The 21,112-nt window shown below is 40.7% G+C and overlaps 1 protein-coding gene across 2 annotated transcripts; it reads left to right on the forward strand.

Annotated features, from left to right (window-relative positions):
• The first annotated feature begins 273 nt into the window (after positions 1 to 273).
• clcn7 (chloride channel 7) lies at positions 274 to 18,654 on the forward strand. Of its 2 annotated transcripts, XM_031320905.2 has the most exons (25): positions 274 to 537; positions 1,556 to 1,633; positions 3,257 to 3,322; positions 3,811 to 3,876; positions 4,046 to 4,178; positions 4,505 to 4,614; positions 5,129 to 5,209; positions 5,365 to 5,427; positions 5,961 to 6,044; positions 6,168 to 6,261; positions 8,241 to 8,305; positions 8,522 to 8,638; positions 8,728 to 8,782; positions 8,963 to 9,023; positions 11,226 to 11,367; positions 12,141 to 12,234; positions 12,410 to 12,582; positions 13,716 to 13,767; positions 13,941 to 14,068; positions 16,023 to 16,108; positions 16,263 to 16,395; positions 17,163 to 17,222; positions 17,310 to 17,486; positions 17,703 to 17,783; positions 17,933 to 18,654. In XM_031320905.2, the coding sequence occupies exons 1-25, from the start codon at positions 424 to 426 to the stop codon at positions 18,017 to 18,019; spliced, it is 2,400 nt and encodes a 799-aa protein (XP_031176765.1). In that variant the 5' UTR covers positions 274 to 423; the 3' UTR covers positions 18,020 to 18,654. The 2 variants fall into 2 exon arrangements, with proteins under 2 accessions (XP_031176765.1, XP_031176766.1); XM_031320906.2 differs by lacking the exon at positions 1,556 to 1,633.
• The last annotated feature ends 2,458 nt before the right edge of the window (positions 18,655 to 21,112 follow it).

Below are 21,112 nucleotides of genomic sequence, written 5' to 3' on the forward strand. Positions count from 1 at the left end.
ACATTTAATGTTTATACTTTGTACAAAGTACATTTAGCTAATACTACTTCAACGCAGGACTTTTATAAAATACTTGTAATTTAGTATTTTTTTTTTTATATTGCCGTATTTCCAAATTATTTGAATAGCCTACTTCTCCAGCACTGGTGAACATACTGTAGGCCTGTTAGCACTGATGCATTTACACCATTGAGAGATTTTACACTCAGATTTATAAACAAAAACAGTAAAACGTCAAGTCCCAACATTCAACGCGCCTAACGGATACTTTTGGCCCTGCACGCGACCCTTACAAAGCGTCACGAGTCACAGGGATGATCATGGGGAGTTGAGAAAGAATAACATTAGCTAGTAAGCCAGCGACAACGGCAATTAATGAAATAATCAAGCGACAGTTAGGGCAGCGAACTACAGGAGGCCAACATGGCAAATATCGCAAAGAAAGTGTCGTGGTCCAGCCGGGCCGAGGAGTCCGGGGTAGCCGGGGAGAGGACACCGCTGTTCAACGGCTCCGAGCAGCCCAGACTCTCCAGACAGGTACAGCTAGCTAGCATGGTTGGCTATATGAGCCTAACAGCTGTTCCTTCTGCACCAGTAACGCTGTCTCATGTTTTTATTAGCCACTATAAGGTTACGTTGAACCATGTTTTTAAATGCTGCATGGGTTATGAATGCTTGTAATTATTTAGAAGGCATTGTCGCATGCACAGCGTTCATTTTGGGGTGTGCATAATGTGTTATGGTATGTGTGCAATCGGCCGTCAGATACAACAACAAGCTTTGTTTGGGGCGGAATGTAATGCATGAAAGTTATTAAATTAGTGTTAATTAAATTCTTACATGATGCACGCTATTAGATTCAGTTACTTAGAACAATCGGATTACAGAGAGTTTCGATAAGATAAATCCTTTCACTAGCTTGTTACTTAGCTATTTCACTATTGTATTTGGAACTGGAAAAGGCAGCCCGATGGGAGCATTAAGGACACATTCATCATTATAAACAACGTAACCTCAGTCATAACTCTAGAAAGGATGATTGATGATGTATGTGTCAGTGTGAAATTGGAGTAAAATGTCCATTGTACATGTGATCAAATCAGGTTACAGGTAATCTGTGCCTAATAATACTATTTTAATCCTGTACAAGGTTGCTTTCAGTATGTTAGAGGGCAGAAAAGTATTAAACAACAATATCAAACTCTCATAATGCCATGAGCTAGTAGACCTGCTGTCTTTAGACTGAATGAAGTCGTCTGTTCACCTAATATAGAAACACACTGGAAAATCCAACTTCCTTTTTCCTCTAAAGCCACCAGGACTAGACAGTTACTTCATGCCCCATCAGGACCAAAGGTGGAAGTTAACCTTTATAGTTCTTTTGATAATGTACTTTAGTACGTTGTATCATCCAGTCCTTATACTTCTTGGACCCTGTTACCCTGTTACTCTTATCTGGATATACATCTGTGTGATGGTAAAACATCAGCCTGGAAATTGCTACACATAGCCATATATATATATATATTTCTGTTGCTGTCTGTGATGTCTATAGCTGTCTGGAGGAGGCAGTGTATTTCAGATAGGCAGACTCAGCACGGTGGATTTGGAGGAGGAGATTACGTCAGATGAGGTAAAGTCCGAGCCTGAAACGTCATCGCACTCTTTCTCTCTGTGTCTGTCACTCCTATTGATCACCACTCCATCAAGACCGCTAGCAGTATTTCTCTTAGACCACTAAAATATAGTTAGTTACTCCACTATAATGATAAAAACTATCAACTATCATCAACTATTATGTCTTAAAATAACAAAAACAGTATCAAGTGGCATGTTGGGGGGCATTTACAGTAATTCATGATTAGGCTGATTTGTGAGATGCAGCCTGAGATAAATTTAAGGGTTCAGACATATATAGTATTTATTATTTAATCTCAGTTGCTCCCTGCTGAAAACAGCTTAAGCCTAATGTGGGAAATCTGACACAAAATGACTCATCCAGTGTGCATGAAAGACGTGTTTGGAAACTGGCTAAAGGTTTCCACTGTGATGCATCGCAAATGATGAGTTGATGCAGGCCATGTGTGACCCTGACCACTCAACCATTCAGTATTTTGTTGTCAGAAACTGATTGATCCCACACACTGTTCACTGATGGAAAAAAAAGATAAAGAAGAAAAAGTAGACATCAACAGACATGGCCATGACCATATCAGAATCCTCCTGCTGTAAATGTGAATCCAAAAATGTGTAAATATATGTTTGACTTAGCTTATGCCAAACTCAGGTTTAATCAAGTTTATCTGTATAGCTCTTAGCATAGTAAGAGTAAGTTCAGTCAGACAATAAAGAACTCTCAGAAATGCAACAAAAAAAATCACAATAAATCAATTGAATTCAGCATTTAAGACGCAGTTCATGACCCAAAAGCTTTAGGCCACAGTCAGTGGTGACAGCCCAGTACAGACTGATGCTTGAGGCTATTTAGCAGATAGACAGGACATCACATCCATTTCCTTCCGTGACAGAAACCATCAGACCTTCGCTGCCTGATGGGAATGTGATGCCATGCACGTGATTTGCACCATTGTTAAATGCTGTAAACAAAAGTTTATTTGTTTACAGTATTTCGGTCTGTTTACGTGAATGTCAGTTATCTCATGGAATTACTTTATGTGCTGCTGTTTGTGTGAATGCACCGACGGGCCACAGCTGTGTGACCGAGGCCCACTTCACATTGCATGTAATTCTCATACTTTTGAATTGTATGTAGCTGGCTTGAATGCATGTCAGGATGCGCTCTTTTGCACCAGTGTTTCCTTCAACATGAAATAATCTGTATTAACACTGAATAACATGCCTACAAGAATTTCCTATTTCTTCACTTTGGTTATGTTTTAGAGATTTTTATACTAACGTTACTGGAGGAAACACTGATGTGTGTGTTTTTTTTTCACAGTCACTGCATCTTCCATCTGCCTAAATATTAATGCTACAGTGTCTATGTTAGATAAAGTCTGTCAAACCTGTCTTCTCTTTCTTTTGAAGTGATTTTTGAGAGTAAAAAATGGCTTTCTTATGTTTGTTAGAATGCTTTTTAATTGCTGCTTACTGCTGTCCAAACTGTTTGATTATTCTGGTGTCTGTAACCTAGTTCCCAGCTCCTTACAGTCTCTCACATGATTCAACAGGTCAGCGGTCTTAGGTCAGTGTTGGTGTGGTGATCCATGTTTTTTTTCTGTGTTTTTCCCTGCAGGACTCTCAGAGGGGGCGACCTAAAGAGATCCCTCATAATGAGAAGCTGCTGTCGCTTAAATATGAGGTAAAACTGCCCACTCGCTAAACAGAATGCTGATTATTAGATGATTCTGGAAACCCTGGGTTAGATTAGGCAAGATTGTTTTTAATTAAAGCCTTGTGTATGTGTAGGATTTGAAGCATCCCTTACTCTCGTGACACCTTTATGGAGTTAAAAATAAATATTGATAAATAAAGGAAGCAATATAAACAGTAAAAGGGGACAGTAATACAGGTATAGAAAATGCACTTTAGGCCATGAAACCTAGACATGCTGGGGCAGCGAGGGCAATAATCTTCTTAAGCAGGCTAAAATCTGGCAACAGTTGGTAAAATCAGCTTTGTATTAACATATTTTTGGTTTTCTGCATGTACTGACATTGATACAATAGTCACTTTTTTCACATTTTTAGGATTTGTGTTTATCACGAAGCATTGAAGAATAGAAGTAATCATAATCACCTTAATCTTTATTTTACTGAAATATTTTATTATTCGTGTGTGTCATTCCAGAGTCTGGACTATGATAACATTGAGAATCAGCTATTTTTGGAGGAGGAGAGGAGGATGAGTTACATGGTAAGTGAAGTGTGAATCACCTGAATATATGTTATACTTCCTTAATATTTCACTGTGTGTGAATTCACGTAATTTCTTTGCTGTCTGCTCTTATTTTCTCATCTTTCCTCTGCTGTTTGTTTCATCTCCTGTCCTCCTCTCCCGTCCCTCTCTCATCTTGTATTTTTAGGGTTTCCGCTGTCTGGAGATCAGTCGCTGGGTGGTCTGTGGTCTAATCGGCTTTCTGACCGGCCTCATCGCCTGTTTTATAGACATCGCGGTGGAGGAACTGGCTGGGATCAAATACCAAGTGGTCAAACAGAGTATTCTGAAGCTTTGTATAAGATACATCTAAGTCCATGCTAGCATCAGATGGCGGGGCTTTACTGCACAAGGACAGAACAGAGAAACAGCGCAGTTACTGGAAGAATGTATTTCATTTTTGGTATTGCACTGCTTTCCTTTTATATATGTATATTATGATCCAAAGTGGGTGATGGTCGTTCATGCTTTCAGTCATAGCTATCATTTAAATGGTGTTCATGTCTTCACCCTGCGTCTTAAATGTGTTGTTCATAATAGCTGCTGAAACATAATAATGTGCTATAAGAACTTCCCGGGTCTTTCCTTGACCTCTAACCCCTCACAGACATAGAGAAGTTTACAGAGGTGGGCGGCCTGTCGATCTCCCTCATCCTCTGGGCCGTCCTCAACTCCTCCATTGTCATGTTGGGGGCCATCATAGTTGCATTTTTCGAGGTAAGACTGAAGGAGAAAACAATGTGACCTTTCAGTTATTATCATGTCTTCTGGTTTGGGATCACAATCTGTATCTCAGTTGTCTTCCTCTTTTGTGAGTTTGATCACATTCCTCGAGGGCGTGAGTGGCTTTTGAAGAAGTATGTCGCGTCTTAATTACAAGCCATTCAAACGGATGTGGAAGTGAAACTTAATCAGGCAACTGCAAGTCTGCACCAGTTTGATGCGAACAGCGCGTAATACTGAACATTATTAAAGATGAATCTGCTTCTCTATTACCCACCCCTTTGGTTAACCACAGTTTAATAGCTTCTTTAGCAGCGACCGCTGAGATTTAAGTTTCCTCCTGCAACCAGACTGACCCAAGAAGTGTTTCAGTCTTCAACTTCCCTGTTTTATGAATATGTAGACACCACCGCTGCTGTATTCATAAATACTGTAGGTCTGTAGATTTTCCGCCTTCCATCTTTTTCTTTAATATAAACCTCTTCTCTTTCTCCTTCGTCTCATCCAGCCCATAGCAGCAGGAAGTGGTATTCCTCAAATAAAATGTTACCTAAATGGAGTCAAGATTCCCAGGGTGGTACGACTCAAGGTACACATAACAAACACGCACACACACACACACACACACACACACACATACACATACACATACGTACACACAAATTGATGCATTTGAACCACTGTTTTTGAACAGGAAAGACTATCATATCCTTAACATGTTGTTGATGTCTTTGTCCTCCACAGACACTGGTGGTCAAAGTGTGTGGTGTTATCTGTTCAGTGGTTGGCGGTCTCGCTGTAGGAAAGGTAAAAAAAACATAAACCCTCCCCGACTGCCCCCTATGCAGAATCAAAATGCTCAATTGGTCAAAACGCTGCTGTCAAGGGTTGACCAGAATCACTGGAGCCATATGCACTAGAAAGACGACGCATGACGGCCACATGTTGAATGACATTTACAGATGTCCTCATTAAAGCAACGCTAGGTAACTTTTCCCGCTTCGGTCCCCCTACAGATTGGAAGCGGGATTGTCCATTACATTACATTACATTATGCAAGTTTGCCAGATCTGTTAGCGGATCTGTACTTCGAATGAACTGGACAATGTAATGTAATGGACAATTCCGCTTACAACCTGTAGAGGGACCGAAGCGGGAAAAGTTACCTAGTGTTGCTTTAACAAACTACATACTGCTGTGTTTAGCCTTCATTGTTGGAAATGTGGGCTTTTGCAATTAATTTAGGTAATTTCCATTGAAAGTTGTATGGATTGACTTTGTCTATAACTGCCAAGAATTCCCTTTTCATACCTGTCCTCTCATTTACTCACAAACAACAGGAAGGGCCCATGATTCACTCTGGTGCTGTTGTAGCTGCAGGAGTGTCCCAGGGCAGGAGCACCTCCTTAAAGAGAGACTTTAAGGTGTGTGTGTGTGTGTGTGTGTGTGTGTGTGTGTGTGTGTGTGTGTGTGTGTTAAAACATCAATGGTTAGAGTGTGTTTGTGGGTAAAATAATGTATAACTAATTGTGTGATTGTGTTTGTAGATCTTTGAATACTTCCGGAGAGACACAGAAAAAAGGGACTTTGTGTCTGCTGGAGCTGCTGCCGGAGTTTCAGCTGCTTTTGGAGCACCAGTTGGTAAAAATGCAGAAACCACAGCACTGCACATCCCGTGTTTTGTTATTAAGCTGCTTTAGCTGTGTGGGCAGTTTAGCTGCTATAAAGCCAACAGTTCAACCACAATGGCTGGATGTCGAAACTAAAGACAAAGAAACCTGTGAGGAAACTTTATTAGGCTGGATTAGGCTATCTGCAGGTCTTTAAAAAAGTATGAAAAAAACATTGAATTAATTTTCTGCAAAAAAGGGACCCAGGCAGTATTAAAAAGTCTTACATTTCATTTACAAAACTCTTGAATATTTTCTCTGAACTGCTGTAGAGCAGTAATGGCCGTTATTAAATGTTTTGGCTCTTACTGTGTGCGGTCAGGACTCTGGGGACATCTGTAAACACAAAATTGGATTGTTTCAACAGTTGATTGTGCATGCAGGAAGTTGTGTAATCCTTTTTTTGTGGCGTTTCAGTCATAACCATCATATCTGTAGTAAACACTGTCACTACTGCTAGCTTGTAGCTAGGAAGCTCATTGACTCATAATGGGCAAGTGTAGATTTGAACAAAAACTTAAATGAATTAAACATCCATCTGTTTTATGCTACTTATCTGGATCCAGGTCACATTGTATTGTTAAAAAAAAAATTATATTATTATTATATTGCATTCCATGTGGTATTAAAAAGGTCTTAAAAAGTCTTAAATGTCATTTGGTGAACACTGCAGAAACCCTGCCTTCACCTGACTTACCTGAACTAGCTTGTTGATGCTCGTTAGAGCTTAGATCCTGCCCAAAAAATCAAGCCCGACCCTACCCGAGCCCGTGCACGTTGCGTCTGAGCTCGTCCCGGCCCGACACATTAACTGTAATTATGTGCCCGAGCCCGACATTTAATTTTGATTACGTGGGCCGTTATAACTGACGTTCTCAACGACAATTCCGAGTTGTTTGAACTACAGAAATATGTTTAGAATAATCTTAATGAATAATGCAAGGACGAAGCATGTAAACTGAGCTGTTTGTTTATTCAGAATGGAATGGATCGCAGATGGATCCGAATGAAGAAACGTAAAAAAAAAACTCTAACCTAAACTCAACCCTATACCCTAGCTGCTCCCTCAGCCGAATAGTGTGGGTAACAGATCAAGGCAGCAACATAATCAAAGCCCTGGAACCATATAGGAAACTTTCTTGTCTCGATCACCTAATTAATACTGTCCTTCGGCACGGTCTGCATGCTGACGCACTGGCTGACAACAGTGCTGCAGATGGGGGAGACACGATGTAGCACAGTTTACCTCACACTCAAGTCAGTGCAGGACATACACCCAGAGCTACGGGAGAAGCTGGAGAGGCATAGCTTTCTCCCCACCGAATAAGGCTAATAAAGTAGTGATTAAAAAACAAATGCTTGGTCAAGGGCCCGGACCGGCCCGAGGATAGCGGCGGGCTCGGGCAGAGAATCTAAACTCTAATGCTCGTTGGGATAGTAAAGCTGTAGGGGAAAAAGCAGCCTTGTACATGTAGAGCCTTTTTTCCATCAGTAGTCTGATGAAGGTCTGAGACCGAAACGTTGTATTTTTCAAATAAATTATTGCTTGCGTAATGGTCAGTGTGCGGGACTCTTCTCTAAGCTTTTGATCTGCTGCTTTTGATCATATCTTACGCACCTGCCCGACAAAAGGTGTGCAAAAAAGCTTTCTTACGTTCCACCAGTAGTCTGGAAATGCTTCGCAAAACAGGCCTCAGTCTGTTTAGTGTTAGCGTCATGTGGAAAAGAGTGATTGGAGTTTAACTTGGAGTGAACCCAGTTAATGAACTAATCAATCAACAGTGTGTGAAGGATGCTGCGAGTTGGCGCCAGCTAACTTGGCATCAAATTAAAATCAGCGAACAAGCTAACGGTTGCTCATCTTCAGACATGTCATTAAGTGGATCAAATGGATTATTTAGTTGAAATGCCATTGTGGTTTTTGACTGATTTTGTTTCTGTGGTTGACAGGTGGCGTTCTGTTCGCTCTAGAGGAGGGAGCTTCTTTCTGGAACCAGATGTTGACGTGGAGGATAGTAAGTCACATTGTCCTGCACATACCACCCCCATCATAAACTCATTACTAACGATCACGTAATGTTGTCAAGTAAATCAAATCAAGAGGTTTCTGTCTAGAATAGTAACAGAAGAGAGGAAGAGGGCGATTGAAGTGCAGTGTTGATGGATGTCAAATGTTCTTCCTTCCCTTTTTTTATTTCTCATCATCTCCCATCTTTCTTTCTCACCTGCAGTTTTTTGCCTCCATGATCTCTACCTTCACCCTGAACTTCTTCCTCAGTATCTATCATAAAAATCCAGGAGACCTTTCCAACCCCGGTCTCATCAACTTTGGGCGCTTTGAGAGTGATGTGAGAAACTCACATTGTGTATTTTTCCAGCTTTATGTTGTTTGTTAGTTTGAATAAACGATGTCACTATGTACTTTTGTCCTTTTCAGAGTGTGGCCTACAACCTCTATGAGATTCCCTTGTTCATCATGATGGGAGCTATAGGTAAAAACTCTTTCATGTGTCTGGAAATATGTTTGAGTCTGCGACAGGGTGTACCTGACTCTTTTATAACTGGGTGGAGGCCATGACTAATATTATAACATTAAGAAAACTACATTTCATTCGGTTACTGTTTGTCAATCTGACTGTGTATGTCCTGTTTTCCATCCCTCTCCTGTGCAGGTGGATTGCTGGGAGCTCTGTTCAACCTGCTCAACTACTGGCTGACCATCTTCAGGATCAGGTAAGGTTTAGAAAGCCATCAAATGAATACAAGTACAAAACAAATCAACTTACAACATCAACTTAGGGAAGAAAGTTCAACAAAGAGTCAGGTGATGAACACTATAAGGAATTGCTTTGTATGTGTAGTGCGCCAAGAAAAACAATACATGGCTTTGCTCATGCCGGTCAAAGACAGGGTGGGGTGCAAGATGTGGAAATTCCCATATGAGCTTTAAAAATAACCAGAGAGTAAGAACAGGTGTAGTCACTGGGAAACTGTCTGATCTGGGAGGAGACTTCTGCTAAGATACTGTACCTGTTGTTCCTGCTTCCGAGTCTGGCGCTGGATGGTACATATTGCGCATGTGAATGTATACCAGGGGCAGTAGTACAATAATAATGGCACAGCAGTCAGTAATACAATACAAATGAATCACATACCACACAAACAAACAAACAAACAAACAAACAACCAAACACAACTGAAGAAAAATAAAGAAACCAAGACTAGGTCAAATCCTAATATATGGCTGTAATGTGTATGGTCAGTATGCTTAATTGTGGCCAAATTGTTACAGGGATGGTCAGCAGTGGTGTCTATAATGGCAATATATATATTTAGAACAAAACAAAAACAAATACTAGCCTAACTTTGGTCAGCATAACTGGCTATAAATAAAATTACATTTATTTCCTGATGTCAGGTATTTTTTAATATTCATTCCATGTCTTGGCAGTCCTGCTTCTAAAAATACTCCTGTCATCTGGCACAGTGAGTGTGTATACGGGTAAAGTCTCATCGGTGTCACATTTGGTAACAATAATTGGAACATTTATAAAGCCACATCGCCTGAAGGCACAATATGGCAGAGATTGAAGCTTTGTTTTACGCTCAGGTTGTTATTTTTTCTCTGTAACTTGGGAAAGTCCATACTGAGGCTGGCGGTACATCATCATTTTGGAAGTTTCTGGTTAATGTGTTTGGCCCCGACTGGGTGGGGTGCTGCAGATGAAAAGTGCGTTATAGTTGAATGGGCTCCAAATTAGTCATGTTATTCCTTCCACAATAAGCAGAGATAAATGCTCCCCAACCAATATGCGTCTGTCTGAAAACCATTTAGACACTTCTTATACACGCAGCCCGAGTGTATAGCTTACATACTGTGTGTGTGTGTGTGTGTGTGTGTGTGTGTGTGTGTGTGTGTGCTTGTTTTACTATATTCGTGGGGTCCAAAAACCCGGGGAATACAGTATACTTGTGGGGTCTGCACAGTAGAGTTTACGGACCTCGGGCCGTTATTTTCCGCCACATCCTCGGGCCGGGCCGGGCACGGGCCGGACCCTTGATCAAGCAATTATTTTTTTTTTTTTTATCCATTACCTTATTATCCTATTTGGGTGGGGAGAAAGCTATGCCATAATCAGAAATATTATATATATATATATATATATATATATATGCTATATAAAAGTAACAAATGTGTACAAAAGTTAGGCTGCAGTTACAAAATGCAGCACTTCATGCGCGGAGTCTCCTCCTCTCGCACGCATCACACCAGGAGCTTGAAGATGTAAAGAAAAAAAGAAAAACAGGAGAATTAACTTTGAGCGAGTGTGGAGGAAAGTCGGAGGTATGGAAGCAGTTTAAACAAGTCGTGGGCAGTGACAATATGTTGTTCATCATTGTTTCTTTTTTTTTTTTTTACGTTTCTTCATTCAGATCCATTTGCGATCCGTTCCATTCTAAACAAACAGCAGTTTACAGGCTTCGTCCTTGTTGTATTATTCTAAACAGATTTCTGTAGTTCAAACAACTCTGAATTGTAGTTGAGAACGTCAGTTATAACGGCCCACGTATTAAAAAATTGTCGGGTTTAAATCGGGCTCGGGCTCATAATTACAGTTAATGTGCCGGGCTTGGACGCAACGTGCTCGGGCTTGGGCAGGTTCGGGCTTGATTTTTTGGGCCGATCTAAGCTCTACTGCACAGCCTTGTGGGGCCCAAAATGCTGGAACCCACAAGGTTAAAGGGCTGTTTGAGGGTTAAGACTTGGTTTTAGGATTAGGGATATAATTAGGTTATGGTTAGGGTGAGGGTAAGGGTTAAGGTTAGGCATTTAGTTGTGATGGTTAAGGTTAGGGTAAGGGGCTAGGGAATGCATTATGTCAATGACGGGTCCCCACAAAGATAGTGAAACAAACGTTTGTGTGTTTGTTACAGATATGTTCATCGCCCTTGTTTACAAGTGATGGAGGCCATGTTGGTTGCTGCAGTGACTGCGACAGTGTCGTTCACCATGATCTACTTCTCCAATGACTGTCAGCCTCTGGGGCCAGAGCACACTGAGGAGTACCCCCTGCAGGTACACACACAGTACACACAACACGTGTTATGTAATAAAGCTAAAACTGGGGAAGTCACAGTTACATGGTGTTACAAGCACAGTCAAATGTGTCAAATTTAAATGGACAATTTGATGGGTGCATGATTGAGCAAATTAGACCAACACAAGTGCAGATTCAGATAAGACATGCCTTCTCACAGTCAGTCTTGGTGCTTCCTTTTTTTTATATTACCAGAACAGTTTCAGTTCAGTAAGCTTTACCACCATTAATGTCATGAGAACAATACTGACAAAGTATTGAAGAAGAGTACAACATTTTTAACATTCATGTCCCCCGAAGGAGTGTCTCAGCAACTATGATTGTTCTGAAATTTCTGTTCTGAAATTTGCAGACATTCATATCCCCCTCAGGATCAGTTATAATTACTTTGGTGATCCAGTGACCTTTCATTTATCACCATCGTCAGTTCAAAATTTAAGCTAATGACATTCACATTGTACTCTGTATTTGGTGCTAATGCTTACACGCTAAACTAAGATGTTGAAATATTGGGAAAGTGATAGGTCGGGCATGTGACGAAGTAAAAAAAAAAAAAGAAATGTGGTTGGCATACCATCACTGATCCTTACCCGTCCTAATGCCCTTTGTTTTACAATTATATGTGAGCTGGTAGGTGGAATGTAAAAGCCTCAACAAGAACAAAAAAAAAAAACAGGAAGGAAGGCTCTTTGTGTCTCCTCTTCTTCCTCTAGTTGAGTTACTCTTATCATTTTCTGTCTCTCTCTCTCAGTTGTTCTGTGCAGATGGGGAGTATAACTCCATGGCAACGGCCTTCTTCAACACTCCTGAGAGAAGTGTTCGCAGTCTCTTCCACAACCAGCCAGGTAAAGCTGTTCGTGAGGGCAAGCTTGCTAAAAATAATTCTGGACAGACATGTGCACCAGCCATTTCTTCTTCCTTTTTAATTTGCATACCGGCCCAAGTGGAGGGGAACAGGATCATAATGGATAAAACTGCAAACATGCACATGTTCACCTCTCCTCCCTCTCTTTCTTAAAGGAACCTACAATCCCTTGACCCTGGGTTTGTTCACCCTGACTTATTTCTTCCTGGCGTGTTGGACCTATGGCCTGGCGGTGTCTGCTGGAGTCTTCATCCCATCTCTGCTCATAGGAGCAGCCTGGGGAAGATTGTTTGGAATACTGCTGGCCTCCATCACCTCCAGTGGCTCGGTTAGTGTGTGTGTGTGTGTGTGTGTGTGTGTGTGTGTGTGTGTGTGTGTAGTCTGGATGAGGACAAGACGACCCCTTTCAGTACCCATATTGAAAGCCGACCATATTATGGTTGAATTAAAGTCCTAAGACTTTGCTTTAATTACTTAAACGCGGTCACGGAAGGCTTGTATCACGTGGACGCGCCGACAGTTGTGTTTTCATTACTTAGAATTCCACATGGGGGCGGCAGAAATTACGCACTATAGCTTTAAGACCGCATTTCTCACAACTTTGTGTGCATTTCTTTTATCTTAAGGGACTGTGACTCCCTTTGTTCTGAAACATCAGTGGCCTCTTCCTGTTTTAGGTTGTGAAACGATTCTGCTGATTGCCTTTAAAAACAGATGATTATATCAGCTTCTTAAAATGAGCAATGTAGTGATTTATTGATGTCAAAATTCTACATACGCCTGGGTAGCTCACCTGGTGGAGCGTGCGCCCCATGTACAGAGGCTCAGTCCTCGCGGGTTCAAATCCGACCTGCGGCCCTTTGCTGCATGTCATTCCTCCTCTCTCTCCCCTTTCATGTCTAAGCTGTCCTATCAAATAAAGGCCTAAAATGCCCCAAAAATCTTAAAAAAAAAAAAAAAAAAAGATTCTACATACATGCAATATAAGGAGGTAAAATCTGACGTAAACCTACACTTGATGATAGTAGGTTTGCTAAATTAATCTTCTCTGCTACTTAGTTTCAAGGCTCGCTTTGTGCCAGAATGTGAAATGGTGCTTGTTGTCTTGTTCTTACCCTGTGCAGTGTTCAGTTCAGTTCACAGCTAAGTTGCATTCACGCATGTCTTCACGGCTGAATGTTGCCTTTACAAAATCGGCTTTAGCAAACTAAGACGTCGCCACAGTGAGCTCAATATAATCAATCTTCACACCTGCTTAAATGTTGGTACGCAAAATATGTAAACTAGAAAGACAATTCTTTACATGATTAGATCAGGAATGCATTACAACGTGCCAAAACCGTATTCAAAACATCTTAATATCCATAATACAAAAGTAAAAGGAAAAACATATTTTTTAATATTTTATATATTCCAGATGCTGTAACTTACTGTTTGACTTAGCCTTGTGTGTTTTGTTAGATCTGGGCCGACCCTGGTAAATATGCCCTGATTGGAGCTGCAGCTCAGTTAGGTGAGTAACCTCAATCTTCACTTTGTCTTTAGTGCCTAATATTAAGAAATGGAGCTGTTCAGAGCTACCAGTACTCAGGAATTGTCTTTTTAATTATAATATTCTTCTGTTAAATACAGACCAAGATAAAAGACAAGTGTTTAGTACCCGTAATGATGCACTGCTCTTCACAGGTGGCATTGTGAGGATGACCCTCAGTTTGACTGTCATCATGGTGGAGGCTACAGGAAATGTCACATACGGTCTTCCCATCATGCTCGTCCTCATGACTGCCAAGATAGTAGGAGACTATTTTGTAGAGGTGAGTAAAGAGGAATTCAATTCAGAAAGTGACAACTCATAAAACGTCCCACAGCTTTTAATTTGGAGAGTATGAAGACTCCGATATTGCCCATAACGCTGGTATCGGAATCGGGAAGTACTGGAGTTAATGCACCGATCCGATACCACGTAATAAAGCCCTAAAGAAAATCTACGTTAAAGTAGTTCTTTTTCCGTTATAACTGACTGTCAAACTGCATAATAACAGAAAGTTCTGCAGCGTTCATTGTTTGTGTTTGTTCATGTTTCACAAAGAGTTTAACCTGAGCCAGACTGACAAACAATACAACAAAGATAGAAATAATATCACATCCATACAGGGATAGTAGTATACAGCTGTTATACATAATAAAATATATGACACACTGGTATCGGATCGGTACTCGGTATTGGCCGATACGCAAGTTTCAGGTATCGGAATCGGTATCGGGAAGCAAAAAATGGTATCGGGCCATCTCTAATGAAGACACAACAAACACAATATAGTTGTCCCAAATCCATAGTGCACAACTTCTCAGCAGGTTTTGCGTAGGGGTGTTGAATTAATCATTGCATCGATGCATGGCGATGCAGACGTGGACAATTCTGCATCGATGCAGTGACAGACCATAATCGATTATTGTCTACTGATGTTGCTTGTTGATTTTCCGGTTGCTGTTTTTTTTTTTTTTGCCTTTTTGTCTGTTGTCTGCTGTGTTCAGACTCCGCTATATTCAGGAAGTGTCTTTTTTTAAGAGCAGATACAATAAAAAGGGGAGTTCATATATATCTGACTGCTTAAATTTGTTCATAAAAACCATGCGTCGCAATTAGAGATGGCCCGATACCATTTTTTGCTTCCCGATACCGATTCTGATACCTGAACTTGCGTATCGGCCGATACCGAGTACCGATCCGATACCAGTGTGTCATATATTTTATTATGTTTTAACAAGTGTATACTACTATCCATGTATGGATGTGATATGATTTATATCTTTGTCGGTCTGGCTCAGGTTAAACTCTTTGTGAAACATGAACAAACACAGAATGAATGCCACAGAACTTTCTTTTATTATCCAGTTTGACAGTCAGTTCTAACGGAAAAAGAACATAAATAAACTACTTTAACGTAGATTTTCTTATTTTCTTCGCTTTATTACGCGGTATCGGATCGGTGCGTAAACTCCAGTACTTCCCGATACCGATACCAGCGTTTTAGGCAGTATCTCTAGTAGCAATATATAATAATATTGAAGAGGTGACGCATCGTGATATCAAATTGGATCGACTCGTGGACAGGATAATCAAAATCGAAGACCAGTGAAGAGTCACAGCCCTAGTTTTGTGTATGTAACGTCTGATGGCACACCTGTAGTGTAGTTTTCTGTTAGTACAAAACAGTTAAAGCGTAACTCTCGCCAAAATGCAACTTAGGGTCTTTTTGTGAAACATGAACTCGAGCATTGAGAACATTGTTTATGTACGCAGAGTTTACTAAAAAGAAAGTGAGTTGTTCAAAACCTTTCTTTTTAGTAAACTCTGTGTACATAAACAATGTTCTCAATGCTGAGTTCATGTGTAGAGCCCCTGGTGATACTTTGAGCAAAGTTCCATGTTGTGTCGAGCCTTCTTAGTGTTTTAAAAATAGTGATTTTGATGCTATCATAGTAGTGCCCCTAGCGCTCCCATTCAAAAGGCCATTTCACCGAAAACAAAAATACGAGCAATCTTAAAAGTGGTGCTTACATCCTAATTATGCTTTTAGGAAGGTTTGACTCGGGTACATTCACAAAAAGACCCTAGGTTGCATTTTGGCGAGAGTTACGCTTTAAGTATGTTTATTGCTTTATGATAACCTGTATAAACTGTATACAACAAAGAAAAGTATGTAGTGCATACTGTATATAGTGGGGTCACAGGAAGAGTCTGTAACCTGTCTCTTCCTGCTTCAGGGTCTGTATGATATCCACATCAAGCTGCAGAGCGTTCCCTTCCTGCACTTAGAGGCTCCCGCCACCTCCCACTGGTTGACCGCCAGGTAAGGGCCTCTCTGTTTGTGTATGGCTGTGAGAGCCATGTTGATTGGATGATTGTTAAATTATATCAAACTCAATTTGACCTTTGTCTGGCATTTGTACTTTTTCTCACTCTCTGCTTTTTCTCATTATGTCATTACTCCCCACCACATCCAGAGAGGTGATGGGTTCCCCGGTCACCTGTCTGAACAGGATAGAGAAGGTGGGAACCATCGTTGACATCCTTAGCAACACGTCTACCAATCACAACGGCTTCCCTGTCGTCGTGCAGGTTACTGGTAGTGACGAGGTACTGTATGATGGTTTAGCGTCCTCTTTATTAATTGAGTTATTTTTTTTTGCAGAGCAATGAACTGACTTGAGTAAAAGAAAAAGAATCAAGTTTTAATACCTGCTTGGATCCACCCATAGTTAAAATGTATCTACCAGATTGTGCATTGAAACAAGTATTTGGGGCTCAATAGGTAAACTCCATCTAAAACACTTCAACACTCATTTATCTTATTCCCTGGTGATGTGCGAGGTCATGTTCAGGTATTTTTAGTGCAGATGCAGACAATCAGATATGAGTGTAAAACTTCAACTGTAAATGTAGTGTCGGTGTCTCTCTTAAGATGCCGTTTTTTTTACTGATAATTGGCAGTTCAGGGAGATATGTTTTCAAAAGGATGCAGAAATACCTGCATCTACTGCAGCGAATAATGAATCACAATGCAATGCATGCAGGACCTGTTTGAGGAAGTTATGACCTCTGCTATTGCCTGCTTCCCCCTCATATATTGAATCCACTATTGAATGGAAAATGTCCACTTCCCACTCTCTGGAGGATGGTGAGAAGTCCTACTGAGAATTGGCAACAAAGTCGATGATACACCACAACTTGAGGCACGTAATCGCAGTGCTTTCGTTACAACTCCTGGCACTGAAGAAGAGTATAGACTGATAATACCAGAAAGGGATTTTACTTTGAGTTTAATCTTCAATGCTTTAAACTTCAGAGTTTTTCTTTCATTAATGACACCTTCCTTTGTTCTTTTGTTCTTCTCTCCCATTCAGCCAGCGAAGCTCTGCGGCCTCATCCTCCGCTCTCAGCTCATTGTTCTTCTCAAGCACAAGGTAACGTCAGCGACAGAAAAATGTCCATCACTCTTGTGATGATTTAAATGGAGTCTGTCAATGTTTGTTCCTGCTCTGTCCTGGCAGGTGTTTGTGGAGTTGGCCCGGTCCAGGCTGACCCAGAGGAAGCTCCAGCTGAAGGACTTCAGGGACGCCTATCCCCGCTTCCCCCCGATCCAGAGCATCCACGTCTCCCAGGACGAGAGGGAGTGTATGATGGACCTCACTGAGTTCATGAACGCAACACCTTACACTGTACCACAGGTAACACACACACACACACACACACACACACACACACACACACACACACACAGATTTCCCCCAGTTTTTTTACTTGCAAATGTAACACAGGTGCTGTGTTGTAAAATATTGAAATACATGGCCGGTCCCAAGGTTTTTCACTGTTCAGTTGTTTATGTCAGTACAGCTGTGTATAAATGAATGAAGTTGAAGTGAAATGAGGCGATTTGTTTGCAGGAAACGTCTCTGCCTCGTGTGTTTAAGCTGTTCAGGGCGCTGGGACTCAGACACCTGGTGGTAGTGGATGATGAGAACAGGGTAAGAGTGTGTGTTTGTGTGTCCCTGATTTTTTTTTTTGGCCTTCATAAGAACACCTCTTTATGTATCAATTTAAGTGACATTAAATGGTCACGTTCATTGTTGCTGGATGCCTTGATCATGACGCCGATTGTTCTGACCCTCCGCAGGTGGTTGGACTGGTGACAAGGAAAGACTTGGCCAGATATCACCTGGGAAAACACGGACTGGAGGAGCTTCAGGTGGCCCAGACATAATATGCACACGCACACACACACACACACACACACACACACACACACAAATCCATGAACTATGACCACCCGATGCCTCGTAAGCTCTATGCAGGACACTAACAAGGGCCAAGAGGTCTTTGTTATTCTTTGATGCCAAAATGGTCACCATGACATCACATGGAAACCCTGGCCTTGGTCATTAACAAAAAGACACGTTTAAATGTCAAACTGCTCTTGGTGTAAACATTGGAAGTAAAAATGAACTGCACCCGACGCATAAATTTGCTCTGTTGAATATGTGTGAAATGATTTACTTTGAAAGGATTCTGACTTCCTTGATTGTTATCCCAGTTTGTTTGTTTGTTTGTTTGTTTGTTTGGTGGTTGCTGTGCTGAGGCATCAAATGATACCTTTTCACAGGGCTTTTGTACCCTTTTTTCTGATTGCCTTATTGGAGGATTTTTCCCGTGCTTATACGTGTTCACAGACCTCACTCCTGACATTTTATGTATGGGGTCAAGTAAAGTCAGAATGACAGGATATTTTCAAAATAAAACAGCCACTTTGCCAGCTGGAAGAGAGGAAATCCAGGTGAGCAGGATCGGTTTGATTTGTGTTAGCTGGTAATTGGGAAACCTGCTGCTTTTGTTCACAAATACATCACATGAGGTGGTACGTCATTCGTCATCAAGGTGCTGTAGGTAGGATTGTGAAGATCCAGGACTTAGCCAAAAAACTTGAACATCGACAACTTCTCAGTCCCTCCCCCCTTTCTGTTAAAGCCCAAAACGGTCTCCTAAGCCCCTCCCCCTACAAGGGAGAATGAATGCGTGTGCATGAGCAGTGATTGACACACAGTTAGACACCCCCCCCCTGGCCCTGATTGGTGCATCTGAACAGGGAGCGGTGGATTTTTGCAAATCACTCTCCAGGCTGTAGGTGGAGCCAGAGGAGCTGGATTATTTTTAATGACCTGCTTCATGTAGTTCTACTGGAACATAGGGTCAGTTTCAGCAAATATGACAGAAAGTTAGTTTTATAAGGCTTACCTACTGCACCTTTAATTATTGATTAATTATATTTTTAAATAATGCAGATGGCTGCTATTGAACTAAACAAGACATTTAAAGTGGTTTGCTTCGAAAACCTGATTTTGAGTGAGTGAGTGTTCATGGTTTGTAAACACGACGTCAGAAAAGTTTTTATTTTCCATTATTGTTTAGTTTTGCACTGAGCGAATGCTTTTATTTATTGGTAATATTGAATATTTTAAGTGTGTGGTTTGGGCTCATGTGTGGTCAGGCAGAGTTTGGGCTTGACATATCCCATAGTTCAAGACTTTCACAATTGCGTTTTGAAGAGAGACCTGATTATTTTAAACCTTGTCTCAGTTGGTCTGTTATTACATGGAGATACAGATCCTTCCTTCTCTATTTCTGTCAGCATTTACTGAGCATATATTTGTACTACTGTCAGTAAAAAATAGGTTGATTCTCATAGGTACTAACTTCATATTTAACCCCTCCAAATGTTTGCACTTTGGCCTACCACTGAATAAAAATCTCTTTTTGTTGAAGTACCCACAAGTGTCCCTCATGAAGCTCTATATGGATGTAAACCGTTGTTTACCACATCACTTCTGCTCAAACCAGTACATTTATTTCTGCATTACTCCAGTCAGTATACTATACAAAATTATTATTATTGTTATGTGTTTTACTCAGTTGATTTTGTCTCCTTTTTGGTCTTTGTTTTGTTGTACAGTTCTAGATGTTAACATATGGACTATGCTCTATTTTATAACTACTGGATAAGCCTTTTGTGAATTAATAAAGTTTGAATGTATCTATTGGTATTATGATTTGTTTGGCTGTTTGATCGGAAGCCATTCAGACTTTTGCAAAAGAGTGATTTTTACTCTACAGTATGTATTTAAAGGTTTTTAAAGATACATTATACAGCAGTGTGAGCAGAGGAAATGTAATCTTACAGTCACTGGCAGCCCACAGGGGAAATAGTACACCATATGTAGTATGTTCTGCTGATAATACAGATCAATTTTAAACATAACTTGCATATAAAACTAACACACCTGGCTGAATATTTACTGTAATTCTCTGAGGAATGTTGTTACGACTTTGTACAATAAATCATTGAGACACACACGCACCTTCCCATCCCTTGTATCACTTCGGTTGGTGTCCACTAGATGTCATAAAAAGGCCAGATGAAAACACTTGCTAACTGGACCTACCCACAGATGCCAAGTTACTTCAATGTCGAAAACCAGCTGATCCCTATTTAAATATAACATGCATGGATTTCAGCTAACATTGGTTATAAGTGGCAGTCTGTTAGTGTTTGAATTTACTGCAGCTAAATCTCTGATCGCATGTTGGGTTCAGGCAGCTGACCTGCAGCTCATGAAGGTACATGTGTCACCTGCCAGCGCAAACAGAACGTTGTGCATGCTTCGACTTTGCAGCATTTGTTGTTGTTGTTGTGCATTTTACAGGAAATGCTTGGAAATATGTACTGGAACTGGATAAGAATAGTTTATCAGCATGTATTTGGATTATAATTTCCCATCACAGATGCCCTGAAGAGATGTTTGGGATGTTTATGTGCTAAAAACACACTATTACAAGTAAATGTCCCGCATTGGAAATGTCACTGTGTAAGTATTATTACTTAGAATATGTATTTAAAGTTTAAGTACTCATAATTCAGAAAAATGTTAGTGTTATACTATGTATTATATTATTGGATTATTGTTGATAATGTTGGCCTGCATATTTTTATAATTTTTTTGTGTTAAATGTAATGTATTATTAATCTGATGGTGGCATAATCAGGTGTTTCCTGTTTGAGTAAAACATTTGGGTACGTGTGGCTAAACCCTGAGGGGCTCCTTACGCTGAGACACTCTTTATGACACCATCCTTGTTCAAGCACCGGTTTTATTTATGCCACTCATTCCACCGGGGCCCACTGCTGCTGCTGATTTATATTTCCATAGAGCGATATCAATGTAATGGGTTTATAGCACGGCTTGCTTTAGGACAGACAGGAGAAAGACCCTCTGCTGCCACTGACAGGGGTGATTGGTAGGGC

Source organism: Sander lucioperca, chromosome 21 (genome assembly GCF_008315115.2).
Source record: "Sander lucioperca isolate FBNREF2018 chromosome 21, SLUC_FBN_1.2, whole genome shotgun sequence".
Lineage (NCBI taxonomy): Eukaryota > Metazoa > Chordata > Actinopteri > Perciformes > Percidae > Sander > Sander lucioperca.

What these genes read in the sequence shown, in the direction of transcription:
- clcn7 (XM_031320905.2), top strand. Translation starts at nt 424, where the DNA reads ATGGCAAATATCGCAAAGAAAGTGTCGTGGTCCAGCCGGGCCGAGGAG. An exon ending in TGCTGTCGCTTAAATATGAG is followed by an intron (nt 3,323 to 3,810) that starts GTAAAACTGCCC and finishes GTGTCATTCCAG; the next exon opens with AGTCTGGACTATGATAACAT. An exon ending in TAGTGGATGATGAGAACAGG is followed by an intron (nt 17,784 to 17,932) that starts GTAAGAGTGTGT and finishes GACCCTCCGCAG; the next exon opens with GTGGTTGGACTGGTGACAAG.